The 25,274-nt window shown below is 40.8% G+C and overlaps 1 protein-coding gene across 12 annotated transcripts in view; it reads left to right on the top strand.

The window, feature by feature from the left end:
• The window catches only part of LOC138758187 (annexin A3-like), a 127,565-nt gene that overhangs the window by 48,643 nt on the left and 53,648 nt on the right, over window positions 1–25,274 (top strand). For all 12 annotated transcript variants that reach the window (XM_069926755.1, XM_069926760.1, XM_069926757.1 and 9 more), the window contains 3 exons: window positions 4,714–4,808; window positions 11,249–11,362; window positions 24,772–24,862. In XM_069926755.1, coding sequence (XP_069782856.1) covers window positions 4,714–4,808; window positions 11,249–11,362; window positions 24,772–24,862 — 300 coding nt within the window. The remainder of the gene's footprint in view (window positions 1–4,713; window positions 4,809–11,248; window positions 11,363–24,771; window positions 24,863–25,274) is intronic.

The following is a 25,274-nucleotide window of genomic DNA, read 5'->3' as shown; positions in this document are numbered from 1 at the left end:
TCCAAATTCTTTGTTTTTTATGTTACTTAGGAGCTGACATTTTATCATAACATATCTCCCTGCTGGATCTATTATTTCCTCTTCTATTTTAAATGGCACATTTTTACTAATTAATATAGCCACTCCTCTTGCTTTTGAATTATACGATGCTGCTGTTACATATCCTACCCAATCTCTCTTTAATTTCTTGTGCTCCAATTCAGTTAAGTGTGTTTCTTGGATAAATGCTATATCAATTTTTTCCTTTTTCAGTAAATTAAGTAGTTTCTTCCTTTTAATTTGGTTATGTATTCCATTAATATTTAAAGTCATATAGTTCAGCGTAGCCCTTTTATATTTTGTTTATCTTCTCTTTCCGTTTTTCCATCATTACCTTTCCTCCTTTTCCATTTCTGTTTTCTTATTTTAAACTCTTTATAAGACAACATTCCTACAACATCAAACATTTTCCTTATTCCTCTCACACCTTTGATGATGAAGGGCTCAAGCCCAAAACGTTGGTTCTGTATCCTTACCTCTGCTACATAAAGGACACTGTTTGACAGCTGAGCTTCTCCAGCATTTTGTGTCTTTACATACGCCTCTCTCTTCTTCTGAACGAGATCCCTAGTATCCCCAGAACATTTCCCTATGCCTGTTAACTTTAATTCTTTACAGGAACATACAAACTCTGTACTCTCAAAATTTCATCTTTGATGGTCTTCCACTTACCAGAAAACAAACTAACCCAATCCACACATTCTAGATCCTTTCTCATTTCCTCAGAAATGACCTTTCTCTAATTTAGAACCTTAACTCGAGGATCAGACCTATCCTTCTCCGTAATTAACTTGAAACTAATGGCATTATGATCACTGGACCCAAAATGTTCCGCTACATATAGTACACTTCTGTCACCTGTCTTGTCTCATTCCCTAATAGGAGATCTAGTATTGCCCTTTTTCTAATCGGTTCTTCTACATATTGATTTAGAAAACTTTCCTGAACACATTAGACAAACTCCAAGCCATCCAGCCCTTTTACAGTGTGGGAGTTCCAGTCAATGTGTGGAAAGTTAAAATCCCCTACTATCATGACCTTATGTTTCCTCCAGCTGTCTGCTACCTCCCTGCAGATTTGCTCATTCAATTTCCATTAAGTCCTTGCACAAGCAGGTAAAAATTTAATATGCTGGAATGAGAAGTAATTAGGAAGATGAACAGGATACTAAAATATTTTGCCCAGGTGATAGATTCGTAGAGTCAAATCGTCTCTGCTCACCAAGTTGGCACTTTGAGCTTGTCCCATTTGCCTGCAGATAGTACAAATCTTTCTCAGCCCTTCTTATCCATGCATCTGTCTGAATGTGTTTTGAACGTCAAAATTGTGTCTGCTTCTTCAGTTTATTCTGGAAGCTTGGTCCAGATATAGACCACCCTCTGAATGTAAAAGCCGCTCCTCGGGATCATCTTAAACTTTTTCCTCTCATGTCAAACCTGTATCAGCAAGTTCTAGAATTATCTACCCTGGGGAAAAAACCATGGACATTCACTTTATCTATGCCCTTCATGGTTTTATTAATCTCTCTAAGTTCACCTCTCAGCCTTTTGCACTTTGGGGACTAGAAACCCCTTCTATCTATGCTCTCCTGATAACTCAAGCCCTGGCAACATCCTGGTGATCTCCTCCGCTCACCTTTCATCTTATTGATATCCTTCCTGTAGCGGGCAATCGGAACAACACACAGTGCTCCAAGCAGTTGCCACCAAGGCCATGTACAGTGGAAATATGAAAAAAAATCCAGCCTGATCTCAAACTGACCTGGCCCATCTGCAACAACACTCTCCCCTTCTCTGTCTTCATCTTGGGAGATAGGCTTTCTACCGACATGTACTACAAACCCTCCAAACTACCTGGACTACACTTTCTCACACTCTTCCCCCTGCAAGGATTCCATCCCCTTCTCTCAATTTTTCCATCTCCATCGCATCTGTGCCCAAGATGAGGTCTTCTGGTCTAGATCTTCCAAAATGTCTGCCACAAACGTGGCTTCCACTCCACCGCCACCAACTCAACCCTCACCCGCATCTCCTCCATTTCCTGTTCATCTGCCCTGGCCCCCTCTGCCCCCAGATGCCACAAACATAGAATTCCCCTTATCCTTACCTACCTTCCCACCAGCCTACATATCCAACATATCTGGAATTTCCAGCACTTTCTACAGGATCCCACTACCAGAAACATCTTCTCCTCTACTCCCCTCTCTCCCTTATGTAGGGACCGCTCCCTCTGTGACTCCCTTGTGTACTCATCCCTCCCACCATTCTCCTCCCCCCATCCACCAGCACCTTCCCATGTGGCCACAGGAGGTGCCACGTTTGCACCCATACCTCTTCCTTCACCACGGTCTGTGGCCCAAAACAGGCCTTTCAAGTGAAGCAACACTTCACTTGTATATCTGCTGACTGGGACATCGCTTCGCTGAGCACCTTCGTTCTGTGCGCACCAGTGACAGAGGCCTCCCAGTCACCAACCATTTCAGTTCTGTGTCACACTCCCACATTCACATGTCAGTCCATGGCCTCACGTATTATCCCACCAAGACCACCTGTAAATGGGAAGAACAACACCTGATTTTCCATCTGGGCACTCTCCAGCCAGATGGCATTAATATTGATTTTTCTGGTTTCTGCTAAACAGCTCTCCTCTTCCCCCTCCCTGCTTTCTTTCCCCTTTCAGTTCTCCTTCCCTTCCCTCTCTAATCACCCAGCCATTCCTCCTCCCCTTGATTGCTCCTGTCCCCTCCCTCCCTTCTCCACCTATTACCTCCTGCCTTTGCGACCACACCTCCCCCCATTCTTTTGTTCGGACACCTGCCAACATTTTTTCCATACCTTGATGAAGAGCTCAAGCTCAAAGCATCAGTTTTACCATTGCTATGTAAAGGACACTGCTTGACCTGCTGAGTTTCTGCAGCATTGTGTTATTACAGTAGAAACATGATGTCCCACCTTTTGTATCCAGTAACCTGGCCACTGAAGACAATGATGCCAAATGCCTTCTTCATCACCTGAGTCACCATTTTCAGGGAACGATGCACCCATACAACACTTTCCTGGACTCTACCATTTACTGTCCAAGTTCAGGCTCGGATTCTGCAGAAGCAGATTCAGACCTGTGGAATGGCCGTTCAAGTGGCAGCGCTGAAAGCGCAACGCTGGCCATCTGAAAGGGACAGCTTCATGGGAGGTGCCTCGGAGAGCACTCCGGCTCCTGTCCCTTCGGGCTGTCAGGGTTGGGATGGCTGGCTGTCTAAACTGGGGTAGCCGGCACAGGCTGTCAGTGCTGGGGCGGCCCGCGCAGGACGTCCCCACGCTGATCCCACTGCCCCCCTCTCTCCCCACAACCCTATATCAGTCCCCATTCAACACTCCATATTAGGGTGCGCTCCCACCTTCCCAGAATGTTTGAAAGCTTATGAATTGTTCCATTGCAGAACCAAATGGCTCTCACCATCAGCAGCACCTAGTCCCGTAACATCCACAACTTGAACTCTGAACTCATCTCACAAGTTCACTAATGAATTCACATACAAGGTCAACATCAGAATTGGGTTTATTGTTGTGATCACGTGTCATGAAATTTGATGCTTTGCGCCAGCAGTATTGTGCAGAACAAGGAGAAAAATTACCATCTCGTAAATACCAGAGGAAAGGTAGTGTCCATGGGTTCGTTGTCCATTCAGAAATCTAATGGCAGAGGGGAAGAAGCTGATTTTGTTATGTTGAGAGTGTGTCTTCAGGCTCCTTCCTGATGGTAACAGTGAGAAGAGGGCATGGCCTGGCTGGTGAGGGACCTTGATGTTAGAGGCTGCTTTCTTGAGGCACTCACTCTAAAGGATGGCCTTAATGGGTGAAGACTGATGCCCATGATGGTGCTGGTGGAGTTTACCTCACTCCGTAGCCTGTTCCTTCCCTGTGCCCTGGGACCTCCATACCAGACAGTGATGTGACCGGTCGCAATACTGGTTCCATCATTGCCAGTCAGAATGTAACTGTTTCTTTAATTATTAATTCAAAATACTGTTTTTTTTTATCTTCATGGGTGTAACGTAGGGAAAAATTAGATTGCTTTGGGGTAGGTTGACATGGGTCAGCACAACATTGTGGGCTGAAGGGTCTGTATCATGCAATGATGTTCTATGTGAACAGAAAAGGAAGTATGTTATTGACTGAAATGCATTTTATAATGAGGATCTAGATACTCTAAGTAAGAACCCCCCCCCCAGGTATCTAACCTATGGGAACTAATAGATGTCAAATAAGTGTGACTGCACGTTACAGGAATTGGGGCCACCAATGTTAAACTTTTGTGTTTTTCACCTAATTATTTTCCGCAAATTTGTTTTTTGTCAGTTGCTTGAATTTCGGATAATGGGGATTTTACTGTATTAAAGAGTTTTACTTCATTACATTGCCCACACCAAGGATGGTGAAGCTGGTACTGTTCACATTTGCAGAATGTCTCTCTTAAATACAAAATAGCTTTGGTAGTATATTGTTTAACTTTGTTGGCTCCAGAACTTATTTTCTTTTGTGACTGTCTTTTCCTGTTGTTTTGCATGGAAATGCTTCAGGGATATTGGACTAAAACTGTGTTCTTTCACTCCAGCCAAATACACTGTGAAGCTGATTTCCATTTTTCCATTTCCATTTTTTCTTTGTTCAATTTTAGGAACGAATGAACAAATCATCATTGAAATCCTGACGCACAGAAGCAACTGGCAACGCCAACAGATCAGTAAAGAATATAAGGGGATCTGCGGACGTGTGCGTGTTAAGATTCAAGCAACTTAAGCTCCTTTCACACGCATCCCAGTAAATCAGCCGTTCAGTGTCCAAGGATAGGAATGGCCCTTTCACACTAGATCACTCCTAACCGGAACACTGAATGCTTTCACACTTGCAAGGGTCTATCCCCGGCATTTGGTCTGTTCTACCTTTAATCGGAAGTGCCTGAAATGTTGCTGCCCATTTCACTCTTGCCTGATCTCAACGCTGGCATCTGCAAATGCGGAGATTGTACTAGGGGTCGAGGCCGGCAATCCCCGGCATGAGACGACATCATCTGACGCCAGCGTTGAACACACTTGCCACTTTAAAGGCCGATTGGCGTTCGATTCCTGGGATCACTGGCAAATGTGAAAGGTTATAGATGGGTTTTGCTCCACAAGTGGACATTTGACACAAATTTGACATGATCAATTGTCTCACTCGTTAGTGGTTGGAGTGGACATATTTGGCCTGAACAAACTTTATTCTTTTAATGATAAGGTTATGTTTATTACCTTCTCTTCAAAAGATGGAGGAGGGGTGACTTCAGATTTCTGGATCATTGAGCTCTCTTCCACAGAGGGGGCACCTGTACCGGCAGGACTGTTTGCATCTGAACTGAAGGGGTTGGGGGTGGCTAATATCCTTGTGGGAAGGTTTGCTTGTCCTGCTCTGAGGTAAGGGAGGGGGGGTTAAAATTGATTGGGAGGGGGATGGGGACCAGAGTGCCAGAGCAGATCGAGGAGTAGAGGAGGGAAAAGATGATCTCAAGATGGCATATAAAGACAGAAATCAAATTGTTGTGCATAGTGAAAATAATGCTCTCAGGTGCATCTATTTCAATGCAAGGCAGATGCTTAGAGTGTGCATTGACACGTGGGATTGTGACAATGTGGCCATTAGTGAAACTTGGTTGTAGGAGGGGCAGGACTGGCAGCCCAGTGTTCCGGGGTTCCATTGTTTCAGACTTCATTGAGCGGGAGGGATGTAAAGTGGGAGGGGTGGCATTGCCCGTGAGGGAAAATATCACAGCTATGCCTAGGCAGGACAGACCAGAGGCTGTGTCTACTGAGGCTCTATGGGTGGAGTTGAGGAATGGGAAAGGTGTGACTACATTAATGGGGTTGCATTATGGACCACTCAATAGTCAACGAGAATTGGAGGAATAAATCTGCAGGGAGATGGCAGGCAGCAACAGGATAAGCTGGTTTAACGGTTAGCACAACACTATTATAGCACCAGTGACCCAGGTTCAAGTCCAGCTCTGTCTGTAAGGGGTTTGTACCTTCTCCCTGTGCCTTCATGGATTTCCTCTGGGTGCTCTGGTTCCCCCCCCCCCCCACTCACTCAACAAAATTGTACTGGGGTTGAAGGTTAATTGAGGTATTTGGACAGCACAGGCACATGGGCTGGAAGGTCCTGTTACTATGCTGTACGTTTGAAACAAAACGTTGTGATCGTAGGTGATTTTAACTTTCCACATGTTGACTGGGACTCCCATGGTGTAAAAGGGCTGGATGGCTTGGAGTTTGTCTAATGTGTTCTTGAAAGTTTTCTTAATCAATATATAGAGGTATCACCTAGAGAGAATGCAATACTGGATCTCTTATTAGGGAATGAGACAGGACAAGTGACAGAAGTTTATGCAAGGTAACATTTTGGGTTCACTGATCATAATGCCATTAGTTTTAAGGGTGGGTCTTGGACTTGGGTTGAGATTTTCAGTTGGAGAAAGGTTAATGTTGAGGAAATGAGAAAGCATCTAGAAAGTGTGAATTGGCCTGGGTTGTTTTCTGGCAAGAATGTGCTCGGTAAGTGGAAGGTCTTCAAAGGTGAAATTTTGAGAGTCCAGAGTTTTTATGTTCCTGTGAGGATTAAAGGCAAAGTTAACAAGCATAAAGAACCCGGTATTCGATGGATATTGGGGAACTGGTTAAGAAAAGAAAGGTGTATAGCAGGTATAGACCTCATGGAGCAAATCATAAAGTATTTAAAAATGCAGAAAAATCAGGAGAGCTAAAAGAAAACATGTTTGTTTGGGCAGATAAGGTGAAGGAAAATCATAAGGGCTTCTACAGGTATATTAAGAACAAAAGTACAATAAGGGACAAAATTGGTCCTTGAAGATGAAGTGGTTGGCTATATATATGATGCCAGAAGAGATGGGGCAGACCTTAAATGTTTTTTGTGCATCAGGCTCCTTCCTGATGGTAACAGTGAGAAGAGGGCATGGCCTGGCTGGTGAGGGACCTTGATGTTAGAGGCTGCTTTCTTGAGGCACTCACTCTAAAGGATGGCCTTAATGGGTGAAGACTGATGCCCATGATGGCACAGATTCAAGGGAAGTTGGGAAAACAAGCGCTGAGGTCATGCTTGGAATCTATACAGATTAGAGGAGGAGGTGCTTGGTGTCTTAAAGTAATTAAGGGGGGATAAATCCTCAGGGCCTGACTAGGTATTCCCTTGGACCTTGGGAGAGGCTAGAGCAGAAATTGCAGGGGCCCTGGCAGAGATATTTTAAATGTGTTTAGCCACAGGAGACCTGCTAAAGGATTAGAGGGCAAGCTAATTTTTTTCTTGAATAACTCAGGACATTATAGGCCTGACATCAGTAGTGGGTAAGTTATTCGATGGTGTTCTAAGAGATCAGATATTTGGATACTCAAGGACTGATTAGGGATAGTCCACAGGGCTTTGTGAATTTAGGCCATGTTTAACAAATCATAAAGTTTATTGAGCAGATTACCAAGGAAGGCTGAGGATATGTTTTTTTTAATTTTTAATTTTTGAATTTAGACATACAGCACTGTAACAGACCAGTACGGCCCTACAAGTCCATGCCGTCCAATTTACACCCCTTTAACCTACACCCCCCCGGTAGGTTTTGAACAATGGGAGGAAACTGGAGCCCCCGGGTAAAACTCACGTAGGCATCAGGAGAAGGTACAAACTTCTTACAGTGTGAGATTTGTACCCAGGTCAGGTCCCGATCACTGGCACTGTAAAGGCATTGCGCTATCTGCTACACCAACCGTGCCTTGTCTCCATGCAATTTAGTTTGACAAGGCCGCATATGGGACGTTAGTCAGGAAGGTTCAGTCTCTTGGCATTCATGGTGAAGTAGTAAACTGGATTCAACTTTGGCTATATGGGAGAAGTCAGAAAGTGGTGGTGGATGACTGTTTCTCAGACCGGACGCCTGCGACTCGTGATACAAGGATCGATACTAGATCCATTGTTGTTTATCATCTATATCAATAATCTAGATGATATTGTGGTAAATTAGATCAGCATGTTTGCAGATGACACAAAGATTAAAGGTGTTTTGGACAGCAAGGGAGACTTTCAAAGCTGGCAGAGAGTTCTGGACAACCTGGAAAATTTGGCTGAAAAAATGGAGATGGAATTTAAATGGCCTGTTTCCGTGCTGTTATTGCTATATGGTTATGTTTATGGTTAATGCAGACAAGTGTGAGGTGTTGTATTTTGGAAGGCCAAACCAAGATAGGACATACACAGCAAATTGTAGGGGACCGAGGAATCCAGTAGAAAAGAGGGATCTTGTAAAATAGATACATAATTTCCTGAAAAAGGCATCACAGGTAGCTTGGGTCATAAAGAGAGCTTTTGGCATGTTGGCCTTCATAAATCAAGTGTTGAGTAAAGAAGTGGGGATGTTATGGTAAAGTTGTATAAGACATCGGTGAGGCCAAATTTGGAGTATTGTTTGCAGGTTTGGTCACATAACTACAGGAAAGATATCAATAAGATTAAAAGAGTACAGTTAAGATTTATTCGGATGTGGCCTGGACTTCAGGAGCTGAGTTACAGGGAAACAGGCAAGGAATTTATTTCCTGGAGGGAAGAAGGATGAGGGGAGATTTGATAGAGGTTTAAAAATTAGGATAGTATGGATAGAGTAAATGAGAGTAGACTTTTTCCACTGAGGTTTGCTGAGAGACAAACCAGAGGACATGGATGAAAGATGAAAGAGAGAATTTCTTCACACAGAGAATGGTGGGAGCATGGAATGAGCTGCAAGATGAAGTGGTGAATGTGGGCTCATTTTTAACATTTAATAAAAATGTGGACAGGTTTGTGGATGAGAGTTGCATGGAAGGATTGGATTGGGTGTAGATTTGTGGTACCAGGCCGAATAATAGTTTGGCACAGACGAGGCGGGCTGAAGGGTCTGTTTTCTGTCCTGTGAACAATGGATAGAATTATAGCACAGTGCAGGACCTTTGATATGTGTTAATTACACTGCACTAACTAGAATGGGAATGTTTCCGGTAAAGAATTTGAGGTGACTGTCTCAGAACGTGACTCATGTCACACGACTGTCATTATTTTGCTAATTTCTCAAAGTTCTTCTGGATAATGATCTGATTCCTTCCACTTTGAACCTTCTCATATCCGTAAAGTAACTACAACGTTCAATTAGGAATTTGAAATTACATTCCATGGTAACTCCACCAAAAAACCATCCAAACCATTTATTAATTATATTGCACCATTTATTAATTATATTGTTGAAAACTATATGACATTTTAAGAAGCAATATTCTTTTACATCAAATACCTGACTTGCTAGTATGTTTTATTTGCCAACAAAATTTTTAGCAATGCAGTAACTTGCCGAAAATGTATAAACTCATTGGGGGATATCTTGGAAACTATCAGAAAAGTAAAGCGAGACTTTCATTGTCAGGAAGTGCAAATGGATTAGCGATGTCCAAAAATTTACAAACTATTTTTCTAGTGCTCGTTTACTGCCCACATTCTCCGTCCAAACTATCAAGTGAAATGTAACATAAAATTTAATTTAAAACAATAGGTAAGGGAAATAAAGCAATGTCAGACTATTGCTAACTGGGGACGAGTGATAAATGAGCACTCATGCTAAATGGTTGGTGGAAGATTGAGTGAATAAGGAGAAGCTGGAAGGAGTCAGTGGGTCAGGCAGTATCCACGAAGAGAAATGATCCGTCAAAGTTTGGTGTTGGGACTCTTTATTCAGACTGTAATATTATTTTGGTTGAATATTGGTTAACCATTTCAATCCCCTCACAATACCCACGCCAATGGACTCAATCAGCCAATGCCATTCAAGACAAACTTCTGTTCAACACAAGTCCTGCCAGAACTCAACAGTGTGGGCAGGAATAATTTTCATCACAGTTCTAAGAGGATTTTGTGTTCTACATTCTCTTTACTTTCTTTGAGATGTTCGGCATTGACAACATGAAAGTAAGAATAACGCTAGCTAAATTTTGTGTTAACAAGAATTTTTCTGAACGGTTTCCAATGCACCAGATGTTCTGGCAGAAAATGTTAACTTCCCCGGGTACGGTTATTTGATTGCACAAAACTGCCTCGATTGAAAACCATGCATCAGCTGTGAGTAGAACATGCCAACAGAATGTTTAAACAGGGCAAAGAGCAGTGAATTAAAGCTGTATCAATAAATTTTTTTTGTTGCTCTTATCATGTGTAACATGCCTACTTTTTACATCAATGATCAGAGGTTTTTGTTGGTGAGGAGATTTGCTGCTGCATTAAGCATGAAAATCAAGCGGGGACACAAATCTGCAGTGAAACATGGAAGTCCCTGTGACTGTCGTTAAAAAACACACTGAAATGCTGGAGGAACTCAGCCGGTCTATTCAGTGTCCATAAAAAGCAAAGATATGTCGCCATTGTTTCAGGCCTGAGCCCTTCTTCAAGGAATAAGCAGAAGGAGCCAATGGAACTGCTGAGTTTTTCCAGCACATTGGTGTATTGTAATGGCCACAGATCTAGCAGGGTGGATTACCTACCTCTTATCAAAATCACCCTCATGCATTTCCATTAATTTTTCTTTAAATTATAACTATGGTTCTGGGTCAATTCGTTAATAAAAAGGTTCTTGAAGAATGGAGGTAGTATGGAGTTCAGCCCAGACAGTCATGAGCAAAATTTTTTCCTCACACAAATGTCATCTGATTATTTATTTCATTGATGTGCCTGCCCACATCAGAACTGTGGTCACGTGAAGAGATTGTGACGTGCTTTAAGCGAGCGGAGGACATGCATGATGGTACATAGTAGAAACATAATGCTGGAGAAACTCTGCAGGTCAAACATGTGGCAAAGATAAAGATGCATAATCAAGCTTTGGAGCTTGATGCTTACATCAAGATATGGAAAAATGTCGGCAGGCATCTGAACAATATGGTGGGGGTGTTGGGGGGGGAGGGGGAAGAGTACAGTCCCACAGGCTTTTGGTAATAGGTGGAAAAGGGTGGGAGGGAACACCGGCAAACATGATAGCACAGAAATGCTGTACGAAATGGATCATTGTCAAGCTCTAATAAAAATTGTTGTTGAAGAATTAAGCTTAAAATGAGGGGACATTTCCTTTTGCATTCTCGTTCCATTATTGTTTTTCATTGCAGGATCTTATTGATGATTTAAAAAGTGACCTCTCGGGTGACTTTAAAAATGTGATCATTGCTTTGATGTTGCCACCAGCATTATTTGATGCAAAGGAGCTAAAAAGAGCAATGGAGGTCAGTTGAATCTATCTTTTGTTTTGAATTTGTCTTGCAAATCAGTCAGAAAGCAGATTGTCAGTTTATCAATTGTATCAAAAGGATTTTTTACCTAAACTCTCTACTTCACAACAATATGGTTGTACTAAAGGTTGAAGTTCACGTTTGTGAACCATTTGAAAGGTTTGCATTTATTCATAGCATGCGCCTCTTCTAGTATGACCTGAATCACACAAAATTAATTTTTTAAGATTTAAATTTAGACATACAGCACGGTAACAGGCCATTTCGACCTGTGAGTCTATGCCACCCAATTTACACCTGTTACGAGCCCAGAGGACCCCAAAACCCAGCAGCAATAGATATTCACCAAGACAAATGGTTACTTAAACAAAAGTTGCTTTTAATTATCTTTAAATATGAAAATAGAATCAAACTTTAACTTAACTCTATTTACTTACTTAACCTAACAATCCCCTTCTAATTCTAAGTGCATGTGTATGTAATGTGTGTGGAAGTTCAGAAAAGTTCTTTGGTTCACAGTCCAATCTCACTTCTCATTCCTCCAAGTTCACTGGTTGCAGGCAATTCTTATACTGTGCACAGAATTTAACATTTATAAAGTTCACCAGGCTTTGGTGCTTGAAAGGTAAATGGTTACCACTTAGGAAGGTTCTTGTCGGTTTTCAGAGAGAGAGATGTGTTGTTCCAGGACATCCACAACTGATATACTTCCATCAGTCACTCCAGTGTCTTGCTAATGAAACTTGCCCCTTCAGGGTTCTCCAGATGATAAACTCTTTCTTTCAAGTCACCAAAGAGTTGTTTTTTGTTTCTCTTATTCCAAGTGAAACATTAGACAGCCATTCTCTCCTCTTGCATAAACCATAAGGGCTTTGTTTGGGCCATCTTACAAATGGGCTTTCCATAAACTTGCAAGCTTGTCCTGTTCCAGTCCCAGTGCTTCTGCTAGCTGTAACACTGTACAAGTGCTCTCTGTGTCTTTCTTTCTCCCTCTCTCTCACACACAGAGAGAAAATCCTGTTTGACTCTCTCTGCTTGGAAACCACATGCCCCTCCAAGTTCTCTTCCAGACAATCTGCGGCTCCAGCAAGATTCTTCATCTGTTGCCTTTTGTAAACTACAATCCATTAATGAAGTCTCTTGAGCACTCTACAAAGCTCTTGGAAAAGCTCTGAGGCCCCGATATGTCTAGCATGGGGCAGATCTCCAGTATTTTAAATAAAATCTGTTTTAAAGTGTTTGTATGTGACCTACTCTAACAAACCCTGCCCCAATTTATCTCCCAAAAACATATCTATATAAATATCTGCCACCCCCGGCACATTTCCTCGGAGACGCAGACACGGGGAGAACATGCAAACTCCTTACAGACAATGTGGGATTTGAACCCCAGACCTGATCGCTGGCACTGTAAAGACGTTGCCAACCGTGCCGCCCCAAAATTGACAAAAAAAATTATGCTCAGATTACACTAGTTTTGCTCTGATCAGTTGGGAAATGAGCAGGATTTTGCCCAACCAACAAATCAGTCCGACCTTGTTTCTTTATCTTTTCCTGGTGGGAAATCCTTGAAATGCACAAACTGGTGCCTCAGTTTGTTAGCTGTGTGAATAAGGGCCTCGCATTAAAGGTTCATGGCTCGTGCAGTGAAGTTCCAAGGCCGTCACCTCCATGAACAATGAAGGCAGAAGCATTGGACTGGATCTGGCACTGTCTGTGTGATCTGAACTGTCAAAGGTCTATTAGGCCTGCTTTGATTTAAAAACAATCATGTTTCTGCCCACTGTATTCATTCTCACCCTTTAACCTCCAAAAGGAAATTCCTTAGTGAATTGTTGGCAGTGTGACCTGCTTCCAGTCTTAGCTTAGTTGAATGGTAAATTTAGCTAAAGAAAAAAAAAGAGAAATATTTTTCAAATAGCAGTTATTATCGACCCAAAGTTCTATTAAGAACTTCTTCATTGCTGCTCGCTGACAACCCCATCCAGCATTGCAGTGAGATTGCTAAATTCAGAACATTTAAAACTTTGTAAATCTCAAGCAGTCTGCACACAGTGGCCAGTTGTGCAATCGGACATTGAACAGAATTGTGCTGATCATATACCAAATCATACTAATCATACCTCGCTGTGGATGTGCTCCATCCCCTCCCATTAGCTGCATGTTCATGTACCTGTTCACTTAAATGTCACTGTCTTCTCTGTTTTCGCCAGCCCTCGGGCAGTGCATTCCAAACTCCTATCACCTCCATTCATGTTTTTTTTTTGCAAATTTTATTTATTAATCAAAATAAGTCATACAATGAAAATACAAGTAAATACATAATATTTTGTCCCATATAATCCCCCACCCACCCTTCCCAACCCCTGTCTAAACTACCCCAAAGAAACTAAAGGAAAAGATAGAATAGAAGAGATCAACTTACAGAACAACCTTCAACTATTGCCATGGTTCGGTGCAACCCCAACAACTGTGGGGGGGGGGGGGTTGGGGGGAAACTACTACAACCTCAAAGCCATATATCTCATATATGGGCTCCAAACTTTAACAAAGAAGGGATAATTATTACGCAGATTGTACGTTATTTTTTCCAATGGAATACAAGACCTCATTTCCGAATGCCACCATTGAATTCTCAAATCAGTCTAATTTTTCCAAGTAATTGCCAAACATTTTCTAGCCCCAGCTAAAGTCAATCTCAAAAAAGCAATTTGAGACATCTAATTTTAATTCTAAACTCAATTTTTTAACGAAACCCAATAAAAATACCATAGAGTCAAGTGAAATTTTAAATTGAAATAAAACTTTGAAAAATTCCTTAATTCTATTCCAAAAAGGCTTGTCTGTTTTACATAGCCAAGTGGAGTACAAGAAAGAGCCAACTTGCTTATGGCACCTAAAGCATAAATCAGAAGAAATAAACTTATATTTCCTTAACTTCTCAGGAGTTAAATATAACTGATGAATTAAATTATAATGAACCAACATTTAAATTTTAGCCATATTATCCTCACATATAGTCATCTAATCATCGTGAGAAGTAGAAATAGATAAATCTTTTTTTCCAATTTTAATTTTGATTTATGAATTTCTTGCTTAAATATTTCCGTTCTTTTTTTTTAAATGCCTTACACATCTGCTTTAAACTCTTCATTTCAGAATGAGAATCAGAATCAGGATTTATTATCATGAGTAAACATTCATATTATAACCAAACCCTAACCCAGGGGTTCTCAGCCTTTTTCTTCCCACTCACATCTCACTTTTTTTTAAATTTTTTTATTTTTCACACCATAAATCACATTAGCCATGATATACACTATTTCTTTTTCACACATATACAGTGACTTTTTCTCCCCCCCGCCTCCTCCCAAACCACCCCCACCCCCCCCCCCTCTCATCCATTTTAGGTATACAATCTATGTTGCATTAAGCCAGTCAGACAATGTTGTCATTCAACAAAATTACACCAGAAATTCTACTGAGTCCATTCTTTTCTTTCCTTCTCCTTCCATCAACTTAGGTAATGTTTGTCCCCGGTAGGTTTTCGCTATTGTATTTAATGTAAGGCTCCTATACTTGTTCGAATATTTCAATATTATTTCTTAACCAATATGTTATTTTTTCTAATGGAATACATTTATTCATTTAAATTTGGTAGTTTCTTCCTTTTAATTTGGTTATGTATTCCATTAATATTTAAAGACATATAGTTCAGCGTAGCCCTTTTATATTTTGTTTATCTTCTCTTTCCGTTTTTCTATCATTACCTTTCCTCCTTTTCCATTTCTGTTTTCTTATTTTCAACTCTTTATAAGACAACATTCCTACAACATCTAACATTTTCCTTATTCTCCTATTTCTATCTTATTTATCCCCAATCTCCCCTTCACCTCCTGAGTTGTCCTTTATCCCTTGTCGGACAACCACATCTCCCCTCTCCATTTGGATTTGCGAATCCACTCGCAAGCGTCAACTGATTTTGCAGTGACCGCTATTTCCCCCCACCCCGCCTCCCCCAGAAAAGATTTCACTTTTCATATGTCACAAAGGTCACTCTTTTAATTCCCTCCTTATTCTCTCTATTCCATTACCTTCCCTTATTAATTCTTGTCTATACTATCTATATTTTCCTCCAAGTACAGATACATTCATGTATGCTCATTGTCTCTATTCCCTCTTATACCTCTTTACCCGCATACATATCAATCGTGATCATTTTTACACTCATTACCCGTCTTCATCCCTCAGTCTATTTTTGTCTTTACCCACATACATATCAATCGTGATCATTTTAACTCTCATTACTCGTCTTCCTCCCTCAGTCTATTTTTGTAATTGTTCTGCAAATTTTCGTGCTTCTTCTGGATCCAAGAATAGTCTGTTTTGTTGTCCTGGAATAAATATTTTCAATACCGCTGGATGCTTTAGTATAAATTTATACCCTTTCTTCCATAAAATCGCCTTTGCTGTATTGAACTCTTTTCTCTTCTTTAGGAGTTCAAAACTTATATCTGGATAAATGAAGATTTTTTGCCCTTTATACTCCAGTGGTTTGTTGCCCTCTCTTACTTTTTCCATTGTCTTCTCCAGTACCTTTTCTCTTGTAGTATATCTTAGGAATTTTACTACAATAGATCTTAGTTTTTGTTGTGGTTGTGGTTTAGAGGCCAATACTCTATGTGCCCTTTCTATTTCCAATTCTTGCTGTAGTTCTGGACATCCTAGGGTCTTAGGGATCCACTCTTTTATAAACTCCCTCATATTCTTGCCTTCTTCATCTTCCTTAAGGCCCACTATCTTTATGTTATTTCTTCTGTTATGGTTTTCCATTGTATCTATTTTTTGAGCTAGTAGTTCTTGTGTCCCTTTAGTTTTTTTATTAAATTTCTCCAATTTCTTTTTTAAGTCTTCTACCTCCATTTCTGCTGCTACTGCCCGCTCTTCCATCTTGTCCATTTTTTTTCCCATTTCTGTTAAGGTCATCTCCATTTTATTTATTTTCTCTTCTGTGTTGTTTATTCTTTTTCTTAAATCCTTAAATTCCTGTGTTTGCCATTCTTTAAATGACTCCATGTATCCTTTAATAAGAGCAAGTATATCCTTTACCTTGCCTATCTTTTCTTCTTCTATTTCACCATACTCTTCCTCTTCTTCTTCCTCTGGGTTGACCATCTGTTGTTTCTTTGTTGCCCTTTCCTCCTCTTCTTTCTTGTTTCTGTTGTCTTCTGTGGTCTCTTCTTGCTGCAGGTATTCTGCAGCTGTCGTTGCCGGCTGTGGAGATCGACTCCCCAGCTGGTCCACCCTCCCGTCGGTGTGTTTTTTTTCATTCGCATCGCGCATGCGCGATACTTCGCGCATGCGCGGTTGCGCACTTTTACTCGGCTCAGCGAGCCATTTTTGTAGTCCATTATTTACCGACCTGAGGGAGCGGGTTTCTCTCTCCGCAGCGGGCCTCTTCGGACAGGTAAGGCCTTCACCTTTTTCCTCCTTTGTCTTCTCTTCCTCTCTTCTTGCCGTTGCTTTCGATTTTTCTTTTTTTGTTGCCATCTTCTTTCCACCTTTATACTCACTTTTCTGTAACTTTTATTTCTGTGCCTTTGTGTTTTCTCTTGTTTTTCCCGACTTTTCTGGAGAGGGCTGGAGTTCACCGTCCGGCCACTACTCCATCACGTGACTCCTCCTCACTTTAAGTAATCTCTATGCCATAGGTGCTCTGTGATGAGTAAGGGATGGCTTAAAAGTGGGACGTGAGTGGAAAGAAAAGGTGTGAAAACCACTATTTTAATCGCAGCTGATTGACTCGTTATGTGCACGGTTTCATAACTGCAAAGGAAATGGTGCAATGACAGTTTTTCTCAAGCACTTAAAAATCTCAATAACAATTGGGTCTAGAGCTATGGTTCTCAACCTGTTTTTCCCCACCCACATACCACCGAATGCACAGGGATTACTTCAAATGGTATGTGAGTAGAAAGAAAAAGGTTGAAAACCACTGCTCTAAAACTATGCCCTTTCTTATTTGACATTGCAACCCTGGGATGAAAACACTGGTGATCTACCCTTTGTTTTCCCCTCTCTCATAATTTTATAAATTTCTATCGGTCTCCTCTCTGCTTTCATTGCTCTGGAGAAAACAATCGCTGCTTTTACAAGCTCTCCTGAAAATTTATCCTTCCTAATCCAGTCAATAACCAGGTGAATCTCTACTTCAAAGGCTCCAGAGCCTTTCTCCAAATGTGCACACAGTGATCACTTTGCCCAACCAGAGTTCCACACTGCTGCAACATAACTTCCTGCCAATGAAGGTGCAGTGAACTGGGATTCACTGGTAGGGTGTTGTGCTGATGGCTGGCCCTGCCTCTTGGCTCCGCCCCCATCTCCCTACATATAATCCTGGGTTCCCTCCTAAACCCAGAACCCTTCTGAAGACTACTGTTGAACCCTACCTTTAGTTTTAAGCCAATAAAAGCGTTTGTTCTCCCTCTAGTCATGAGAGCTTTTATTCACGCTACAGAAGGCACCCTCTCTCTTTACTTGTGTTTACTTGCATTTACACCTCAACATCCCTCTGTACATCAATGCTTTTAAGGATCCTGTCATGAACTGTACATTATTTGCTTACATTTACCTTTTTTTTTAAACTTTATTTAAGATTTTATAACATGAATAACATATAGGATTACATTAAAAAAAATTAAGAATAAAATAATAAAATTACAATACAGTATCAGTAATCTAAATAAACTATACCCTCCCCAATAATTATTACACATTAATAACCCAACTCAAATTAGTCCAACCCCCCCTTTCCCCCCAAAAAATAAAGAGTGAAGAATTAATAAAGTTAATAATATATGTGAGAAAAAAAAACCACTTACAAAAAAAAACAAAAACATAACCGATTAAAATACTAACAAAAAGAAAAGTAATTAATACTAAGATATCAGACTTAAAAAACATATTTAAATCAAACTTAAATGCATATATTTAACAAACGGAGTTAAGATGAAACATATATTTAACTCAAACTTAATATAAAAAATTAGTAAAGTTAGTAACATTGTCTATCAAAAATTCTTAAACAATAATCAATTCTTAAAAAAAATTGTAGCATGAGAAAAAAAAGATGAAAAAAAACTTTCTCTATAGAGATAAACCTTCACCAAATATCAACTAACTTCACATCTATCATCATATTAGTCACATAAACCACCATCTTAAAACAAAATTCAAACCTTATTAAGCATTGTACAATTCAATTTTAGTACTCTTCCACCATTTTTCCCTTTTACTCTTGAATAATTATCCAATAAAAGCTCCAATACCACATTTAAATATCCCCAATCATTACGTTAAAATTCAGATATCCAAATAATAAAAACACATCTACAACGAAATCTATATCTTCAACAAATGGAGCATAAACCACAAACAGAATTCAAGCCTCATTAAGAATTGTACAATTCAATTTATAACTTTCATCATTATTCCTTTCGTTCTATAACTAAAATAGCAAAATCATATACACCAGAATTACCACTCCTTTCACCTTAAAGTTAAAGAAAAAATATAAAAAAAACTTATCCATCCCATTCACATTTAAATTTCAAATATTCCTTATCTACTGAATAAACTTTACAAAAAAAAACCACATCAATTTTTAGTTTTTTAAACAATCAAATACTTTCTTATGCTTTTTTTTATAAACACAAAAAAAACCCTTCACTCTTTAATCTAATAATACAAAAAAAAGGAAAAAAAAACGGATAGGAGGTTAAAAATACCCCCCCACCCCCGTCTAAACCGCGCAATGCGGTAACTCCCAAAAAAAATGGGTGTGAGATAACTCACACGTAGCAGATGACTTTCAGGAAATAGTGCCTATCCAGTTCTCTCCCCCAACTCTCACTTCATCTTAAACTAACATCATCATTATTTAATATCCCTTTTTTTAAAAAAAACATTAGAAAAAAAAAAGGACAACTCTTCTTTTAATCAGCTCCAACTGCCGAGTCACCATTACAACCATTCCTTCTTGGAGCACGGCTCTTTTCTTCCATCTCTTGTCTCCTTAGAGATCGCGGCGGACTATGTCTCTGTTGAAACTGAGTAATTGGCAGCTCTTGAGCAAATGCCATAGCTTCCTTTGGAGAATCAAAGAACTTTGGTTGGCAACCATCTTGAAAAACCTTCAAAACAGCTGGATATCTAAAGGTTGCCTTGTAACCTTTCTTCCACAACAACTCTTTAGCAGGATTGAATTCCCGTCATTGGAACATAACTTCTTGGCTCAAATCCGCATAGAAGAAAACTTGATTATTTTGAATCATCAAGGGTGATTTTCTCTGTTGTGCATTTCTAATAGCCACTCGTAAAATTATTTCTCTGTCGTAATAATTCAAGCAACGAACCAAAACAGGTCTTGGACTTTGACCTGAAATAGGTCTTCTACGCAAGGCTCTGTGAGCATGTTCCAGTATTATACCTTCCGGGAAATGTTCTTGACCCAGCACCTACGGAATCCATTCAGTAAAAAATTTTCTTGGGTCTGTTCCCTCCATACCTTCCGGCAAACCAATAATCTTTATATTGTTCCGTCTGGATTGGTTTTCCAAATAATCAATCTTTTTCACCAAATTTTTATTTTGAGTTTGTAAGTCTTCAACCATTTTGGTCACATCAAGAACTTGATCCCGTATTTCGTCTATATCTTCTTCACACGAATTAAATTTATCTCACACTTCAAGCTTAAAAGCTCCAAACTCAGCCATCTGTTGAGAATGTATTTTCACCAGGGTATTAAACCTAGTACCAAGTTCAGTCATAATCTTGGATAATCCCTGCATTGTATAAGATAATTTAGATTCAAGATTCACAAGAATCTTTTCAATTGGAAGAGATTCTGGCTCAACAGATTCCTGCTTCTTCTGCATAACCAAAGGATCTTTTGTTCCTTCCTTCATTCTGGTTGCCTTCCTTGCATTATGATTGCGTGTGGAAACCCCAGCCACAGCCTCTCCAGCAATGACTGGAGGACGCTGGCCGGGGTTTTCCCCAGTGTCCATAATATATTAAGTTCTCCCAGTACATCAAGTTGTATAGGTTCTTCCATCTCAAGAGGTGCAGTTTGCAGCGTCACCACTACAGTTGACAAATGCCTTTCCCCAGCCGGTGTTTCAGCTGGTAATACTTCAGCTGATGATACTACAAGCGGTTCATTCATAACATTGCCGTTAGATGCTACTGCACATGTGCGAACCTGAGTAACTCTTTGTTCTAAAGGCTGTTTGGCGCCCTCTTTAGGGGGCTCTACCGATGTAACATAGAGCTCTGCATCCGAACACTGTACCTCTCTCCTGGGATCCATTTCACGCTGAGTCCCGGTGTCTTTCCTGTAGGTAGGCTCCAAAACTTGAACTTTTGGAAAATGTAATTTTTTGATGATCTGTTGTTGTTTTTTTTTTCTCTTTTCTACCAATTGTACCATCATAAGTTAAATTAACAGCACTGAAATTATCTAAACTTTTAAAGAATTTTAACGGGCATTTCTAGACAAAACAATAAGATAGAGTCAGGAGAGGACTGGAAGGCACGTCTGATCCTTACGCCATCTTTCCACGCCCCCCCACATTTACCTTTCAAAGTGCAACATCTTACACTTGTCTGGATTAAAATCCATCTGCCAGTTCTCTGCTCATTTTTGCAACCGATCGATATCCTACTGCATCCTTTCAATATGTGTTATGTATGACATTTCACCCATTCTATCTCACTCTTCATAAAGGGATCAGGCCCACAACGTTAACAAACCATTTCGGAAAAGAAATGCCGTCTGACCTGCTGAGTTTAATTTATTTTACATTTTAAAAAATGCAGAACGGTAGAAGACCCTTCTGGTCTCTAAAATCCTTGCTGCCCAATTACGCCCAATTAATATACCCCTTACGTTTTGGAGGGTGGGAGGTAACAGGAGTAGCCAGAGAAAACCCACGCACGGGGAGAATGTACAAACTCCTTCCAGACAATGCTGGATTCGAACCCAGGTCACAGGCGCTGTAGTAGCGTTGTGTTAACTGGAACACTAAAACCTGCAATTTGTTTGTTCAAGATTTTAGCATCTGCAGCTTTGGTTCAAGTGATTCCTGAATTTAGGCAGAGAAAGAATATTATATTCTTGTTTCTAATTTGTTTTAATCCCTTATTTAAGGTGTCAGGTAAACCTTCAAAGTTAAAACTAGATTCAATTTGCCTGCTTGGTTAGAAGCTGAGATGGCAAATTTACTGCCCTTATGCAGACACATCAATATTCAATTGATTAAAGCAAATATAATAGAAAGCTTGGTATGATAAACCATAACCCTCCTGCATATCTGTTCTTCGCTAATCCGGACATGCAATTGTCCCCAGATTTGCATGACTGACTGTACACTGCATCAGGCATTTCAATGCAACAGTGGGTTCCCTTGATAAATGTGATGCCCATTTTCCCCTTTTGCAATCTGTTCCCTCGAATTAGTGCACTGCGTCAAAATAACCAAACCGGCAAAGTTGCTTCAGATTTTCAAATTTCTGGGACCTACACATTTCTGTCACCTACAACATGATCCCACCACCTGACTTATATTCATCGCCCCTCCCCTCTCCACTTTCTGTCAGGATCACTCCCTCTGGGACATTATCTTCCACTCCTCCCCTCTCCACCAATCACCCCCTTTATACTGACCCCTGTGACCGCAGGGAGTGCTACACTTGCCTCCTCACCACCATTCAGGACCCTAAACAGTCCTTCCAAGTGAAGTAATTTGCAGGGGCCATTTATTTTATCCAGTGCTCCCGATGTGGCCTCCTCTACAGCAGAGAGAAGAGACGTAGACTGGGAGATTGTTTCATTGTGCGCTTTTGCTCTGTCTACTGCAGTGATTTTCAACCTTTTTCTTTCCACTCACATACCACCTTAAGTAATCCCTCTGCCATCGGTGCTCTGTGATTAGCAAGGGATTGCTTAAGGTGGTATGTGGGGGGGAAAGAAAAAGGTTGAAAACACCTCTTTAAATCGTACCTCATGGACTCGTTATGTGTATGGTTTAATAACTCCAAAGGAAATGAGCCAATGACAATTTTTCTCAAGTAAAATATTTCAGTAACAATTGGGTCTAGAGCAGAGATTCTCAATGTTCCCTTCCCACTCACATACCACCTTAAGCAATCCCTTACTAATCACATTTTTACTTGAGAAAAATTGTCATTGGCCCATTTTCTTTGGAGTTATTAAACCATACACATAACGAGTCCATGAGGTACGATTTAAAGAGGTGTTTTCAACCTTTTTCTTTCCCCCCACATACCAACTTAAGCAATCCCTTACTAATCACAGAACACCAATGGCAAAAGGGTTACTTAAAGTGGGATGTGAATGGAAAGAACAAGGTTGAGAAGGTCTACTGCAACAGCAAGATCTCCCAGCGGCCAACTATTTCAATTCCACACACCATTGCTACACCGACATCTCCGTGAATGGCCCTCATGCACTACCAAACTGAGGCTACCTGCAATTTGGAGGAACAACACCTTATATTCCATCTCGGCACCCTCCATCCAGATGGCGACAACATCGGCCTCTAATTTCTCCCAGAGTTTCTCTCTCTACCTTTCCTCCAGCTTGCCACCCTCTCTCCCTTTCCTTCCCTATCACCTCAGCTTCCAGCCTCCCACCTGGATCCACCTATAACCTCAGAGGTGAGCCTGTTGCTCTTCCCCCTGCCCTTTCCTCCCTCCTCTCCTCTCCTCCCTTCCATCTGCCCTTTTATTCAGGCGCCTCGTACCTGACGAAGGGCTCAGTCCCAAAACATTGGTCACCCTTTACTTCCTTTGGACCCTGTGTGACCAGCTGAGTTCCTCCGGCCCCTTTGTGTATCGCACTTGACCCCAACGTCTGCAGATCTTCTTGTTTAACTTTTAACAATTACTTTTTTTTTATATAATGTCCCCTTCCATTTTCTTTCTCTTATTTTTTTATATACTTTTTTCCTTAATTCCTTCTCTATTCTGATTTGGCATTGAAATCTTCATCTTTAATTCTCCTATTTATGTCCAGGTTAAGAAGTGTAAGTGGATGGCAGATGGTCACCATGGGCTCAAAAGATTGAAGGGCCTGCTTCCATGTTGTACCTCCCTGTGGTTCCATGATGTTCACAACTGTGGCGTCCACCATTATTTTCCTCTGATGTCACATGCCTGAATTTTCAGCAGGCCCTGTGTGAAAATTTTGAGCTAAAGGACGCTGAGGCAAATTTATCTAATGGTCACGTTAAGGTATAGATGTGTGGGTGTGGGTGTATGTGTGTGTAAGTGTGGGTGGGTGTAGGCATGTATGTGGATGGGTGTGGGTGTGTGTAGGTGTGCATGTGGGTGTGGGAGTGTGTGTGTTTGTGGGTGGGGTGTTTGTGTGGGTGTGTGCATGTGGGTGGGAGTGTGTGGGTGGGGGTGTTTGCGTGTAGGTGTGGGTGAGTGGGAGTGTGTGGGTGGGGGTGTTTGTGTGAGGGTGAGTGTGTGTTTGTGGGTGGGGGTGTTTGTGTGGGTGTGTGTGCATGTGGGTGTGGGTGGGTGTGTGTGTTGATGTGGGAGTGTGTGTGTGTTGATGTTGGTGTGGGAGTGGGTGTGTGTGTTTGTGGGTATGTGTGTGTGATGTGTGTGTGGGTGGGGGTGTTTGTGTGGGTGTGCGTGTGTCTGCACGTTAAAGATATAAATGATCTATTGACACTTTGGCTGAACATTCCAACGTATCTGAGTCTTAAAGACAAACCAAATAAGTCATTTTTGTTTTCCTTTTCCTGGATATACTGGCTTGCTGGACTTGGATAAATTAGTGGAAAGAGGAAAAGAATAACCACAAAAATAGGAGGGGGGGGGGGGTTCACCATATTGATAAGGTAGCTGAATGACAGTTACTCAGGGACAATAGACACTGACTCCAGACATTGGAGGAACTGAGGTAGATCGAATGATGAAATTGCCTCCTTTGTCTTAGGGATTCAAAGATTCCACAGTCTGCTTTTTTGAACTGTCAGACAAATATAATATTCTGGCTACATTTTTAATTTTCTTGTACATGTCCTGATTCTTAGAAATGTGATGAGCTTCAGTCTTTGGTCAACACGTGGCTCATTACCTTAATCAAAGTCATCAACACATTCACACTAAATCATACTTTTTCCTACTTTTTCCAGGGCCCTTATATTCCTACCAACTTTAATCAGGCACATTACACAGCAGTGAAAGAGTCTGCAAACCTTCTCATCCAGAGATTGATGATAACGGGAAAAGGACACACAGAACCAGGAATAGTCGAATTGCCCCGACTTGTTCTAACTTGAAATTTCTTTTGATTTAATCTTGTACAGGGTCCTGGCACAAATGAAAATGCATTGATTGAAATTCTCGCTTCAAGAACCAACCAACAATTAAGAGAAATAAAGGAAGCCTACCAAGAAGGTTGATTTATTTTAAATTGTTTTCCCCCAGTGTGCTTGCTGATTGGGTGACTCTCCTTATCTCTACTTAATAATCCGGTCAAAGGCTTTATCTGTAAACTTGGGTGAAGGCGGGGTGGTGGGGGTGGGGGGGTGAATATGATGTTATTGTTCATCTTTCGGGTATCTTGCTGGAGGGCGATGAACCTGCAGATGCAGGGACGGTTAAATGTTTTCAAACAATGTGACAGAAAATAAAATGTTTTAAGTTTATATATTCATGCAAGTGAAGTTTGTTCGGTCTAAGTATTTGTCTTTTAAACTGTTTATTCTTAGTTAAGCATTGTAAGTGTAAATCTCAAGCAACCAGACAAATACACTTATCTGGCATCAACTAATCCCCATAGGTTCCAGATACCAGGGGCTTTACTCTA

This window comes from Narcine bancroftii, chromosome 3, assembly GCF_036971445.1.
Source record: "Narcine bancroftii isolate sNarBan1 chromosome 3, sNarBan1.hap1, whole genome shotgun sequence".
Taxonomy (NCBI): domain Eukaryota; kingdom Metazoa; phylum Chordata; class Chondrichthyes; order Torpediniformes; family Narcinidae; genus Narcine; species Narcine bancroftii.
This window is presented reverse-complemented; position numbering and strand designations above follow the sequence as displayed.